General features: G+C 37.2%; 1 protein-coding gene across 4 annotated transcripts in view; it reads left to right on the top strand.

Moving 5' to 3' along the window:
* The window catches only part of CDC42BPA (CDC42 binding protein kinase alpha), a 179,699-nt gene that overhangs the window by 49,824 nt on the left and 115,793 nt on the right, over nucleotides 1-14,082 (top strand). For all 4 annotated transcript variants that reach the window (XM_053972807.1, XM_053972809.1, XM_053972806.1 and 1 more), the window contains exons 3-4: nucleotides 6,961-7,052; nucleotides 13,252-13,335. In XM_053972807.1, coding sequence (XP_053828782.1) covers nucleotides 6,961-7,052; nucleotides 13,252-13,335 — 176 coding nt within the window. The remainder of the gene's footprint in view (nucleotides 1-6,960; nucleotides 7,053-13,251; nucleotides 13,336-14,082) is intronic.

Raw genomic sequence — 14,082 nt, 5'->3', positions numbered from 1 at the left:
GAAGGTGTTATATCTGCTTTACATAAGAAAAAGTAATGCTTTGAAGAACTAAAAATTCTCCTTAAAGTATTCATTTTTGATGCCTGATTTATTTTGATTTTTCAGTTCATTTAGTAATTCTAAACACAGGTCTGATTGATTTTACTTACAGCTGAAACGTCCAGCATTTTTGGCAGTCAGATACAAGCATACTGAGTTATTTGTCAGACAGTGGGGAATGTGAAGTTTAAGCTAGACTGTCGGAAGTGTGATTTTAATTGACTTGTTTCCAGCTCTGGGACAGCTTAAGGGACAGAGTCGAAGCAGCATTCTGCTTTACAAAGTGTAAGGCCACCTTCTTCCTTCTCCTTTGTTTTAGCCTTTCAGGGTTTTTAAATGTCACAAAACTTTCTTCCTGTCTGCTCTTGATTTGCTCCCAGAGCATTTCCACCCTCTTTAATAGGTGGAACAGGAGTCTTGTAGCACAACCAGTTAAGTCTTGCTCTAGAATTCCAATCCACAGCAGGATGAATTAAAGTGCAGTATTTCACTTTGCTGCTAGTATAATAATATTTAAACATAGAGTGGTTTACAGAAATTCTTGGGATGAGAAATAATGGTAATATAAAAAAAATAATGGCTATATCTTGATGTGGTATGGAGGTGTTGTCCAGATCTGCAGTGGGTGTTTTGTGAACACAGGGATTATTTTTCGTCTGAGTCTGGGGAAGGAAAAACCAGAACTACTCTAGTATGTTTGGGAAAGGTATTTTATTTTTCTCCCTGATTTTAAAGTTCCCGTTGAAGAATATTTTGTGGTGGCTGTAGCCAAAGTTGTCTGGATGGTCTCTACTTGAACTTGATGCAAACACAGTAGGATCCAGAATATTGTGTCTGTCTATACCATAGTACAGGAGTTTGTGGACATACTTCTCATTCCTGGAAAATGCCAGATTCTTAACTTGTACTTAGAGATGCTGGCACTTAACTATTCATCAGGGAAAACATGTCAAAAATGTTCTGAGGGAGTGAAAACTGAATCTTAACTGTTAAAACTGAGAAGGGTATTTGTGGCTTTTATTTTTTATATTGTCTTGACTAATGTTCTGTGGTTCAGCTGCTATCGCTGTTGACTACAGTGTTTCACCCCGATTTCCTCCAGAGAGTTGGCAGAAACTGCAACAAAGCCTTCTTGGCTATTCTGCCAAACTTAGGTGGGTGGAGAGGAAAGATTTCTTTTCCATCTCCTCTCAACTTATGCCTTAAGCAGCTCTGCCTTGCTGATTGTCAATTACTTTGCCAATTACTGGGTTTTTTTGGGGGAGTGGTTTTCTCTCACACCTCCTTTCTGAAGTTTTTTGAAAGCTTCAGTTATGGTCTGTCTTAACTCAAAAATGCTATTTACACATTTCATAATCTCAGCTGATAGAAGCCAGTGGAAAAGAAATACTTTAGGTTTGGATCAAGCCTGTAAAATAGAAACACTTGTGAAGTTCCTTTCAGGAATTTAGCCAAAATTTTAAAACTGCAGAACACTTTGGAAAAACAGAGCTGTCAGTATATTATTCTGCTCTGGGTTTGTGGTGGGGTTTTTGTTGGGGTGGTTGAGTTTAGGGGTTTTTTTTCCCCAAAGACAGCACTAAGAAGAATTAAAGAGCCTTATGGTATTCAGTTAAATGATAATCTCTTAGATTATGTGTTTTTTCTCATTTGCATGGGGAAGCTCTGTATGTATTTTAATAAATACTTTTAGCTAGTGAAGCAAAGAGGTTTCTGTCTTCAAATGGCAAGTGACTAGTTTCCTTTGCTGGTTGTTTTCTTTCCCAATCTATTTCCTTCAGAATGAACTTTCACCGTTGTTGTTGACAATTCTGGTGGATACAGTTTTTAATTTCTATTCCTTTGGCTTGACATGGCATTTTATATTGAACAGTGCAGTGGGCAGAAGGCTGTGTTTGCTGTGGGATGCCTGGATCACTAAGGAAGTGTGTTTTGTAATTTGGGAAGTAAGGTATGGGTATCTAACTGCAACCTATCAGTCAAGGGTACAGTCTTCAGTCCAAAAGTGAATACAGCATCAGTGAGACACGGAGAAGAGTTCCTGAACTTTGTCTTGTTATGTTTTGTCTTCTATTTAAATTGGTTGTGGAGACACATTCCCAATTGCTGCTTCAGGTCTGCTGCACTTTCTTTAACAGTCAACATGATTTTCATCTCTCTCAGGTTCAATTTCATCCCATGTCTGCAGCACCCCTGGTTCCCTTCAGTGCTGTACTGGGGAGGAGAAGGGGCACTGGCAGGTAAGGGAGAAGCAGGAACCTGCCAGCAGATTAGCCTGGGAAAATCTGAATTCCAGGGCTAGCCCTGCCCAAGCTCTGCAGACAGAAACTTGGAGCTGGAGGGAGAGTGAGCAAGGCAGGAGCATGAGACTAACTTTGCTAGTAAAGCATCCAAAACAGCTGTTTTACTATTTTGATGTCACTTAGTATAATCCTAATAGTAAACTGCATTGGGCTATCAACTGTGTTAGCTCTTTGGAAGGTGTGGACTTTTATCTCCAAGACTTTAAAAGATAATTCCCTTACTATTAAATAGACTGTAAGTAATGCTAATAACTGCTTCCCCACTGCAAATATGATAAACAGACTGTTGAAGCTCAGTGTCACTACTGCAGATCCCATTGTTTTGCCTCTCTTCTGCTGGATGGTTATTGTCATTATAGTAAAAATACTGCCTTTCCAGGGCCAGGGGGTAGAGCATATGTTCCTCTGCATGCCTGGCTTGGCAACTAGACTCCTCCTGAGTGTTCTTTTATGTGTTAAACATGTTACTTCTGATGGAGTGCTGGTTAAATTTCAACTGGAAAAAATCTCAATTTCTAACACTTGTAATATTCTCCTTTTACTGAATTTTATTGTTTGTATGCAGTGTAGGCATAAATGGAATGAATGACTAGAGCATGAAATGTGGGGAAAGACCCACAGAAACTTAAATAAATTGAAAGAATAGTCATGGCAGGTTCACCTTGTTTGAAAATGCATCAGTACATTGGTTGCCCTGAGGGCAAACTGGGAGATTGTTTTGCCTTGCCATGTGTAATTGATTGAATAGTGCAAGGAATCTTGCCAAGAGGGTGGTGGCACAGTTTTCCCAGGCAGGGTGAGATAGGAAGTACTGGCCAGGTGGAGTGGCCAAGTGTTTTCACAGAACAGATTTTATAGGTCAGGTCTTATCTCTCCATCTCCTCCAAGGAGATTGATAACATAGAGTATTTTTCACAGCAGCCTCCTCCATGAACATTGTGTATGATTTGTCAACATGTGGCCATAGAGAACATGCTGGAAAGTTTTATATAATGAACTTCCAGTTCTTGCTGAGTTGAAAACCAGCAGGAGGAGGCAGCGGCAAGGCTGCCCACACTTACCCCTTGTTTGGAGGAGGAAGAGTTCTTTTTGGCACAGCAAACTGCTGCTCCCTAATCTGTATCACACATGGCAGGCAACTTTGAAAAGGGATGTGTGTGTGGAAAAATCATCTATGCCCCTGTATATTTCTGTAGACTGAATGAAGCACCAAAGGAAATGCCAATACTGCCCCTCAAAAATCTGCAAAGAAAGTGTGTCACTCTCATATCAACCATGAAAGAAACCACAGCTCCTGTGGAAAAAGAGGGTGTTATTTCGTGTTAACTTTGTGCTGATTCTGTTTAGGGAGATGGGGGTGTAAATGAGGGCTGTGTTCCTGCAAATCTACTTTTCAGGGACCCCTTGGAATGCACGATTTTGAAAAGCATTCCCTGGCCTAACCGTTCGCTCTCTCTATAAGGCTTGTAGGACACTGCAAACTGGTTGCCAAAAGTCTGCCTGTTAACCTCCTAGTCTGGAAAGCTGTGTGGATGAAATGCTGTCTGGAGAGAGGCCTTCCAAGACCCCAGGCCAGGCCAAGTTTTCTATACTTAACATTGCTGTTGCTGCAAGAGCAGCAGATGTTTGCACAGTAGACAAACAACGTTGATGATAAAGCAAATTGACCTTTTTTGGAACAAGCTATTTGGAGCACATTCTTAGGGCAATTCCTCCCCCCACCCCTTGTGGGTTTTTTTTGTGGGTTTGTTTTTGTTTCTGTTTGTTTGTTTGTTTGGGTTGTTTTTCTTTTTTTTTTTCTTTTTCTTTTTTTTTTTCTTCCTGGGGCTCTAACTTTCTTCCAAAAGCTGCTTGGCTCTACATTGGCATCTCTGCTAGAGGTGATAAAAAAGTTACAGAGGAGGGAGGTTTTACAATCTTTTCCACTAATGCTGATACTACAAATCATTTAATGTACTCCAAACCTATTTTTGTCGTCTTTATTTTACTGAAGTAGTTATAGTGATGTTTATTTTTCCAGAATCCCTGTGGGAACCCTGGAAGATTTCAGAATGTAATAATTAAAGAATGACAGGCCTTTCCTTGCAATATAAAGTGAGGAAGAGCTTTGTGGTTTAAACAGCTATGCTGTTGCTTGTTAGCAAGAAATTTTGCCTTGTACTCTAGCCAGGACTATAATGGTCAAAAAATGTTGCAGTTGAGAACTACGTGTTTGTTTTCAATCAGTTGTTTTTCAAGTTAAAAGCTCTAATGGCTTGTTTTAATTTCTTCAGTAGTATTAGTCAGTAGTATTAATATTTGTATTCAATCACTTAGTGTAGCACAGTTCAGGCTGTCCAAGTAAGGCAGTACATTTTCTTACTACTTTTTCTACTACAAGACCTTTCTTCTTTCTTTTAAGGAATAAAAGATTCTTGAAAGTTTGGGGAATCTCTCTGAACTTGAGTGAGATACTTCCATTTAAATTGCATTTTTAGCAGTACTTCAAATGTAATATTAAACCTGTATTTTAATTTTGTAATTCAGTATGTTGAATACATTTATTATAAATGTAAAGCAGCACATTATAAATGTAAAAGTAGCACTACAGTGAAAATCTGTGTTATATGGCTGCATCTATACTATTTGGACCTAACGCTGGGTTTTTTTAATCATAAGCTGATGTTCCTATAGTTGGAGCAGATGTAATTCCTGGGAGAGAATTGATTCCTGGTATCTGAGAAATTTCAGAAAAAAGAGGTCAGACTTTGGAACCACTGAGATTTTAAAAGGGTTTCATCTATTGTAGCACTTATTGTAGTTAGTAGGGCTGTGCTGTAAACATAAATCCAAGCATTTTTGTTTTATTGTTGTTCAGATGTGGTTTAGAATGCTACTTTAAGGACTAGGATGAAAACATTTCATGGGGAGTTTTAGGTATCAAAACTACAGGTAGCTTGTGTCTTGACTCAGTTTATAAGGTTTCTTTGCTGAACAGAAGTAGGCTTTTGGACAAGGATGCTGTAGTGCCTTGAAGGGCTGCATGATTAATATTAAAGTTCTAATTTGAATTATAGGGTTTTAGCAGAATTATTTCTTGACATTAGAAAGTGAAAATTCTGAATTCTAGGAGAACCCACATTTAGTTTCTTACCTGTGTCTAGGTCTATTTAACTTGATTCTTACTTAGGGTCATTTACTTTTGGAACTTTTGAAAACAGTTCCCCATTTCTGTTTAGAAATGTAATTCTGAACAAATTGTTCTGCAATACGATGCCTGTCACAACTCTTCCCTGCAAATAAAGCTGCACTGATTCCATAAGCCTCTGCAGAGAGAGAAATGGACATAGATGGGCCCCTGTACCCTGAAAGCATAAGCTAATAAGGTTTTTATGGGCCTTGTAAAATGGTGACTTTACAATGTGCCTTTTTGGGGTTTTGTGATTCAGCAATGTGATTGGCAGTGCCTTGGCTGTTAGAAAAATACTGTCCCCTTTTCATAGATGTGAAACTGGGTGAAGTATCTCAAGTTCCTTGTTTGGGATCATTGAGCTAGACTGCCTTGGAGCCAGAAATTGAATTCATATTTCAGAGACCCATCCCAGTCCTGATTTTACAACCTTCTTGTATGAACTGTATTTACTGAAGTATCTAGTTTAGTATAGGATTTCATTTGTGCAAAATATTGAATGTGCCTTTAGAACAATAATTTTATGAATAACTCCTTTTCCTGCTAAATTACCTCTAGTTTTATTTTTTTTTACCAAGGGTTGTGCTATGTATGTTTTGATGCAGTTATCAGTACTTGGATGTTTTGCATGCATGCAGAGAGCATGTATACATGAACCAGTTAATTGCAGTGCTAAATGGCCTAAAAGAGAGGAATAGTGCTCCTGAGGCTGTTTTACTGCAAATAGTGCTGGAGTTTTACCTGTCTGGAATACGATACATTATTTTGCTTACTGCTTTCAAATATATTATAAAAAGAAGGGGGAAAGAAGAAGGAAATGAAGTTTAACTTGAAAATGCATTCATTTTTTCACTGAAAGTGTTAATAATGTCTTGAATGCAACTGTTCTTCCTTTCAAAAGCCAATAATTGACTATTAAGTGTTCCCTTGAAGTATTTTACAAAAAACATTGCATAATACATTGTGTAGGCCAATATTGCCCTTCCACTTACCATTTACCACCATTTAAATTTCTTATTGAATACAGTATTGTGTGGCTGATTGGCAAATAAATTAATATTGTCCAAAGTGAACTCGTTATATTAGACTTTGCTTTTGCAACAAGAGTTATATAGCACAGATGCAGTGGATGTCTGTGAACTCAGAAGTCTGTGGAAAAATACAGTCATCTTGACTCCATTTTTTTAAAATTCAAAGAAGGCAAAAACAAGCTTTCTTTGTAAGCCTTTTTCTCATAGCAGTTTTGACTTAGTTCTTACTTCATTATTTCTAACTTTATACTTCATTATATTCCTTTAGGATATACAGGTATATAAGCAAAATGATCCCTTGTTTTTAGGCCTCTGATTGCATCTATTTTGTGTTACTGTTATCTTGTTCTTTGATTTTTGATTGGGTTATTTTTTGGGTTTTTAAAATTATCCTTTTTTTTTTTTTTCTTTATTTCAGCCAAACCTTTTACATCTAAAGTGAAACAGATGCGACTACATAAAGAAGATTTTGAGATTCTGAAGGTGATTGGTCGAGGAGCCTTTGGGGAGGTACGTGTGAGAAGGAAGTGGAAGGGTTGGGATAATTTTCTTGCAAACCTGCAGCACTGAGGAGAAGAGACAGTTCATAACAATATGCTGATATACAGGTTTTTACATTACTTAGCCATAATGGATATTATAGGCCCAACTAATGTTTGATGCAAGTACATCGTGATTTATACATTCTTTGACAGCTCTTTTTAAGTCCTGTGAATTTTGACAGCAGGCATTTCGAAATGAATTTTGAGAACATGGACCATGTTTCAACAGTCTGAGGGTAGATCATTTGCTTGATTAATTCTTTCCAGTCAGGAGGTGGAGATCAATGTGTAACTGATGGTATAGAAGTCTAATAATTGCTAATTTTCCTGATAACTATATTGTCTGAAAGTAGTTTTCAGCAGCTTAAATATCCAAATATTGACACTGACAGTAGAGAACAACATAGAGAAATCTCTCTTTTCCTGTCATTTAGTTTCCTATTTTAATGAACTTTTGAATATTTTTCCTGTATTTCTTTTAAGGATTTCAGCAGATGTTATTTTCTTTTTCAGTAGTCACCTACTACTGTCAAACCATACAATTTTTTGCTGCTTCTGATTAAGCTATCTCTTATTTGAAGTTGCCAGAGAAGTTTGTTGATCACTAGGTCGAGGAAACTTTAAAACGTTAGCTTTCTGTTAGTTTTCTTAATTCTTTAACATTTTTAAAACGTTAGTTTTCTTAATTCTTTTGGGTCTGTGATCTTTGTTTTTCATGCAGTACACTGTAGGAAGAGCAATCTAATGTACAACAGTGCCATGAATTTTTCATAGCCAGATATACTGCAGATGTGGGTAGTGTGTAAAGCTTCTGCAGGAGGTGGTCCATACTGCTTGAAAATACATGTGAACTTAAACCCAAAGAATAAGATTTTCTCATCAAAGTGTTGATTGCCTTTGGAAATGGAAGTTCTCTTTGATAGGAGAGGATTTCTGGAGGTTCTGGCATGTTACAGAGAAGAGTTGTTCTCAGGTTCACTTACACGTTTGCATCTTGAGTGAAAATCAGTCTTTGCTAGTCTGTGATTGTGGAAGAGCAGACTCCTGTAGGTAGTATGTTAGGAAGAGGAGTTTATACTGTAGTGTGTACCACTAGATACTCTGATCCCTATGTGCAAATATAGTCATTGGGCAGCTGTAAAAATAACAAAAAGGTAGTATTTATTTAGCTGCTTTATCACTCTTAGTTTTGCTCCATCGGGAGTAAAGCTTCTTTGTAAAGGAGACTGAAGGCTGAAGTTACTCATGGATAATTTATCTTTAGACTAAACCTCTACCACAGAGAATGTTGCAATCTCCATTTTGATGTAAACACTTCTGCTTAAAAGATTAGCCTTGGTCAGTACTACCATAGGAGTTGCAGCTGAGTTAATGTACAGATTGTGGTAAGTATAAGAAAAGTCGCTGATGTTGGTGCCTTCTTGTCAGAAGGTTCATACATGAAACCTGCCTTATACTGTGTTTTTAGGAGAAGTCATTTTTGTCTGCTAAATCAGCATCCAGCTCCTCAGCAGCTAAACCACAAAGAAACCGTAGCCCTTTCTCAGGAAGTTCTTTGTGGTGAATCATCCCATGAACAGTGAGAATGTAACTTTCCCCTTCCTCTTCTCAGGACAGTCTGTGTGATTGACTAGTTCTTCTCTTCTAGGAACAGTGTTTCTTTCTAAATCCTTATCTGAGGAAAATAGCATGACTTTATTAATTGTCAAAATCTTCAGTAAGGGGAAAACTGAAGTTCTTTCAGTGAAGATGTTTGGGGTTTTATGTTCTTAAAGTAGGACTTAATAAATATTTGGAAGGATATGTGTCTGGCTGTAAATATTTGGAAGGATATGTGTCTTGATAGCTTAGCAAAGACAAGTCCTACACAGACATTTGTCTAAGAAAAAAAGTTCTATATAAAATTGCTAATTTTTCTGTAAAATAACCAGTAAATATCTGAGCAAAATTGAAAAAAGGACCACCAAATTTTGCTGCTACTTAAACCACAAAAAAACTATATTAATATTAAATTGCACAATACTTGTATTTACTGAGACAGATGAGGAAATCTGAAAGAATGTATTTTCTTTCCAGCAAACTATAAATGAGACCAAGGTTGCTCTAGGTTACTGGGAGGGGTAATTTTTGTCTCCTGAATCAACATAATTCTGAAATTCTGTAGACTACAAAGTTAGTGCGAGTTTTCTTTGGCACAGTCTCAGGCTTGTTCTTATTTTGATTTTACGCTACTCAATTTCTTCAATTTGCATAGTCAAGAAATATTTCCCTTTTTGTTTTTGCAAGTTTAATGCAGACAAAAAGTAGTTTAAACTAGTTACTGCTTATAACTGTAAGAGTTCATTGTTCCTAGTTTTTGTTTTTCCCCTTACCCTTTTTTCTGCCTTCTGAAAAGGCTGCCTTTTTATCAAATTATTCACATGCCCCTTCCCTCTGCATGCATGCATTTACTTATTTACAATTATATGTAAGAGTGCTGTCTTTAGAAAACACAGATGTTTTGCTTGGGGGAGGAGCAGGATTATCATGGTAAAATTAATAATGTGGGCTTCAAGCAATTCATTGTGCTGGCTTTGAGCAGCAGGGTTTGAAAAACCTAACTCAAAACAAAAAGACTTTAAACTTGGGAGCCGAAAAATGCTGCTAGGAAAGGTGAAGCAACTGGGCAACAGCTCTTAGTGGTGTCCCTCAGCAGTATAAAAGTGCAGCTTAGTGAAAGTTCTATCTAATTACTAACATTTTCAGTTGAATCTATTATAGCTTTGAAAAAAAATTCAGTACATGCTTACGCTAGCAAATATTAAGTTATATTGTTGATATTTTGAAGGTGATGAATTTGTAGCTTAAGAATAGGCTATTTACTTCTAATTTTTGTCATACAGTTACGAGCAGTAACATTCTTTCTTGTCTGCTTGCTCTTGCTGGACAAGAAAACCAATCCTGAATCTTCATTTCTACTTTTATTGTTCTTATTTTTCTTTTTATTTCAACTTTAATAGCTTCTATTCTAGTTTTTTTTTTCTGTATAAGGCTATTGCTTTCTAAGCAAAGGGAAAGTGCAGACAAATGCCATAGAGACAAATAGCTGAGCTTGGGGCAGAAGGTGTCTGACAGCATGCCAAACTAGACTGCTGTTTGTGGGAGATATGGAAGATGGTTGGAAGACGGGGAAAAAAATCTTTGTATCTGGCTAAACCCGAGATGTTTACTCAGCACGTACCAATCTTCCATTTTTTGGGCTGTTCACAGGAAAATAAAATTTTAAAAACCCCATAGCCTTTAAAAAGTCTAATTTTACAAGTTCCAGTAACAAGACACTTCAGGATCACTAGGACAGGAATGATTACTCTTTCTTCAATCTTGACAGCTTCACTAGGGAAGGGAAAAGATCAAAACAAAACTGTCTGTATTTGTGCCTTTGTGTAGGTAGTAAATACTCTGTGTATATGTAAACACTGCCTGGATTTGTAATCATGATTCAGATTTTTTTTTGTTACAATTAGAAACTACATCAGTCTGCTCATTGCTGAAGTGTCAGGTTTTACTTTCAGAGTCTTGGAATAAGCATTTTAGAATTTACTTTCATAAAGCATTGAGACACCCCTAAAAAAATGCTGTGATTGCAGAAAGATAATGATGATGTCTGTGATCTTTTGTGTGTGGTGGTTATTGATATGGAATAACATGAATGGCTTTCACAGACCAAAAGCTTCAGACATTGTAAACACAGCTGGTAAACACGAGTCTATTTTTGTTCTTCAGTCACTCTTCAATGCTGTTACACATTTGCAGAAGGTACCAAGCCCTTGTTCATGCCACAGAAGGCCTGTGTTCCAGATCTTCACCACAGGCAGTACTGTAGCTCCTGCAGTTGTGTCCAAGTGAGTGCTGAATAGGAGACTGGAAATTTAGGCAGCTGTGCAGTCTTACTGTGTGTCTTTCAATAACCAAGCCCTTTGCAGAATAACACAGCCTTGCACTGAGCATGCTACAGGCAAGAAATGAAATCCTGAAATTGGCCTTGAAATACTTGTATTGTCTTATGCCTCTAGCTGCCTCTACTTCAATGGTTAATGGTGGGGAAAAACTTATTTTCCATGCTGGGCAGCAGGAGCTACTCAGCTTTAGTAGCAGCAGCCTTTTAATTTTTCCCTGCAGGAGTCCCAAAACACTTAAAGGTCTTGGGGCCACAACTACATTGTAGCTTCACACCGCAGGCAGCATCACCAGGGGTGTCCCTGTCATCCAAGTTATGGAGGATGCAGTTTGAATACTGACTAGGTGCAGTGTTGAGACTTTCTCCTCTTCCCATTTCTCATTAGAAATTGATACAGAGCTTACCAGAGCTTTTAACTAAGATTTAGCCAGTAAAGCAAAAGGATAATCAAGATCAAATCCACACTCTCAGCTATGTATTATTGCAGAGGATTAATCTTTCCCTCAAAAAAAAAAAAAAAAAGTGTTTGTCAGTCGGGTTATCATGCACAGCACAGGAAACATTCTTTATTAATTGAAGTTATTATATTATAGGCCAAAGTAGTAATCCATTTTTATTTTCAAATCTGAAAGTTCCTTGATGGATTCTAAATCTGAACTTGAACCTCATGTGAGGTAACCTTTAAAAAATTCAGTTCATAAAACTAGTTTAAACAAATAAATGTAATACCTTTCTGTCTTATATCCTCTTTTTATCTCCCTGCCACTGCCTCCCCCTGCAACCCCAGAAGGCAGCAGTGTCAAGAGCAGGGCTGATAATGCACATATGGGAAGTGACAGCTGCTTGGTCTGTGAATCTATAGCTAGGCAAGAGCTACACTGTGAGATACACACTGGTTTAGACATCAGAGTATTGCAATCCTTCAACCTGTGCTTTTGCCTCATTTGTGAAGCTGTTGCAGCTGATGACACATTTGAAGATGGTTCAGAGAGGTTTGCATGACACTTCCTTCAAACTGTCTGATCCTGTGTTTTCTGTTATCACTGTCTTCACACATTGCTGGTTTACTGATTATGAAAGAGGTGAAAGGAATGTAGGATTCAGCCTTAAGTTTTTTTCTGTCACTGGCCTGCAGGATGAAGATGATGATAATCTGTGTGACAGCATGTTGTACCAGATGTAAACAGAAATAAACTTTTATCTGATTTAGTTTTAAGATTCCTTTGAAAGGGAAGAGGCAGAACAGGATAGTTGGAGAATGGTTGTTAAAGTGTAGTGATTGTTGAACTTTTCTGTAGTCGGGATGATAATGCTGGTCTAGTTCTGATCAGCAGCTTTGAGTTTGTGGCACTTTCATACCCATTTTGGTTAAGACACTGAGCTTTCCATACACAGGGAAGCCTGAACTATGAAAACAAGTTTGTGTAAACTTCTTCCCTCCCTCTTTCCAAAAAATACTCTATGTTAGCTTATATTATAGCTAAAAAACCCTAATATTCTCAGAAAAGGATGATGTCAGAGAACTTCGTTAATTTATTATTACAGAGGCCTATGACATCTAATATTTCAGAAGCTATGAGGAGAGGAGGGGCAGCTGGGCAGGCTTGTTTTGTTAAGTTTTACTTCTCTAGAAATCGTGCATTTCACTGTTTCCCTGCTGCTTACAACAGTCATGATAAAGAGCTCATTGAACTTCAGGTGGAAAAATATGAAGTCATGCTATCTTTGAAGAAAATCTAGTGCATTATTTGAAATGAGAGTGGAAGTTGCTTTATGGCAAATCTACAGTTGTATTTGTTTTTAAAACCAAAACCACATTGTTTGTCTTGATTTAGAAGCTGCTGTGCTGTTACCTTTTCATTGGAGGCTCTAAAGTTTAAATTAGTGTGTAGGCCTGAAGTCCAAGAATGTAAAGCATAGAGCCAGAGAGCTTCATGTCAGTTTGATACAGCAAGAAGTGTGATGTTAAGAAATGGCAGTTTTCATTGACAGTTACCTAGAAAAAAATTATACATAGGGAAAGTGTGAAACATAACAAAAGCATACAATAAATCTGGAATTTTCCTGTACTATTGAGGTGTTTCTATCTTGATGGTGTGGTATTGTGTGCATAGTAAGAATGTGTCCAGAACACTTGAAAAAACCTCCAAAACTGCAAAGTTACATAAAAATGAAAACAATATTTATTTTCTTGTTGTAACTTATTTGTCTTTCATGTCTTGTTTTGCAGGTTGCAGTAGTAAAACTGAAAAATGCAGATAAAGTTTTTGCCATGAAGATACTTAATAAGTGGGAGATGCTGAAGAGAGCTGAAGTAAGATTGCAATAATGTTTTCCATGATTGTGTCCCCTCTTACTTGGCTGAATTGTCATTTCTCTGTCCACAAGTCTCCATGGTTATTAGAGGGATGGAGCAAGTGCTTCACTATTTACTGGCAGTATAAAAATTAATATTAAATAAGCTTAAAGCAACTCATCAGAAGGGTTTAAATGTCCTGGAATCTTGACTTCTGTGAGGCTGAATGTTTTTGACATTAGGCCTTTTCTGTAATTGTCCAAAAATTACCAACTGCACAAGTGATCTTTTAATGCATTTGTTCCAGGTGGGAATTTAGTCTTTAGCAAGTATTTTCCATGGTGGAAGGTAGTTACTGAGCTATAAGAAGATAATTGCTGAGCTATAACTCATCAAGCCTATTAGTTTCTCAGTAGCTAGAAGTTAGTAAAGGCCTAATGAGTAGACTTAAAAATCAGAAGGATAAAATTTCAAATTAATTTGAATGCATGTTTCCTAAAAATTTTCATCTGCAAAAATATGTGATAAAAACTTCCTCATTATTGCTGGAGTCCATTTTGTGTCTGAAAGAGGTGGAACAGCTCCTTCACTAGCCTTGCTTTTGCCTTAGCTGCCTACTTTCTTTATACAACTCTGCTCTTCACAAAGTCCTTAATATATTTCCTCTGGATTCCTTTGAAAAGACGCTTATAAAATACAGCCTGAATACTTGTATATTAATTTTAGAAGGAACATGTGTCTAACTCTCTAATTTGCTTTGAAATT

Source organism: Vidua macroura, chromosome 3 (assembly GCF_024509145.1).
Source record: "Vidua macroura isolate BioBank_ID:100142 chromosome 3, ASM2450914v1, whole genome shotgun sequence".
NCBI lineage: Eukaryota > Metazoa > Chordata > Aves > Passeriformes > Viduidae > Vidua > Vidua macroura.
Note: the sequence above shows the minus strand (reverse complement) of the source record. Positions and strands in the feature narration are given on the sequence as shown.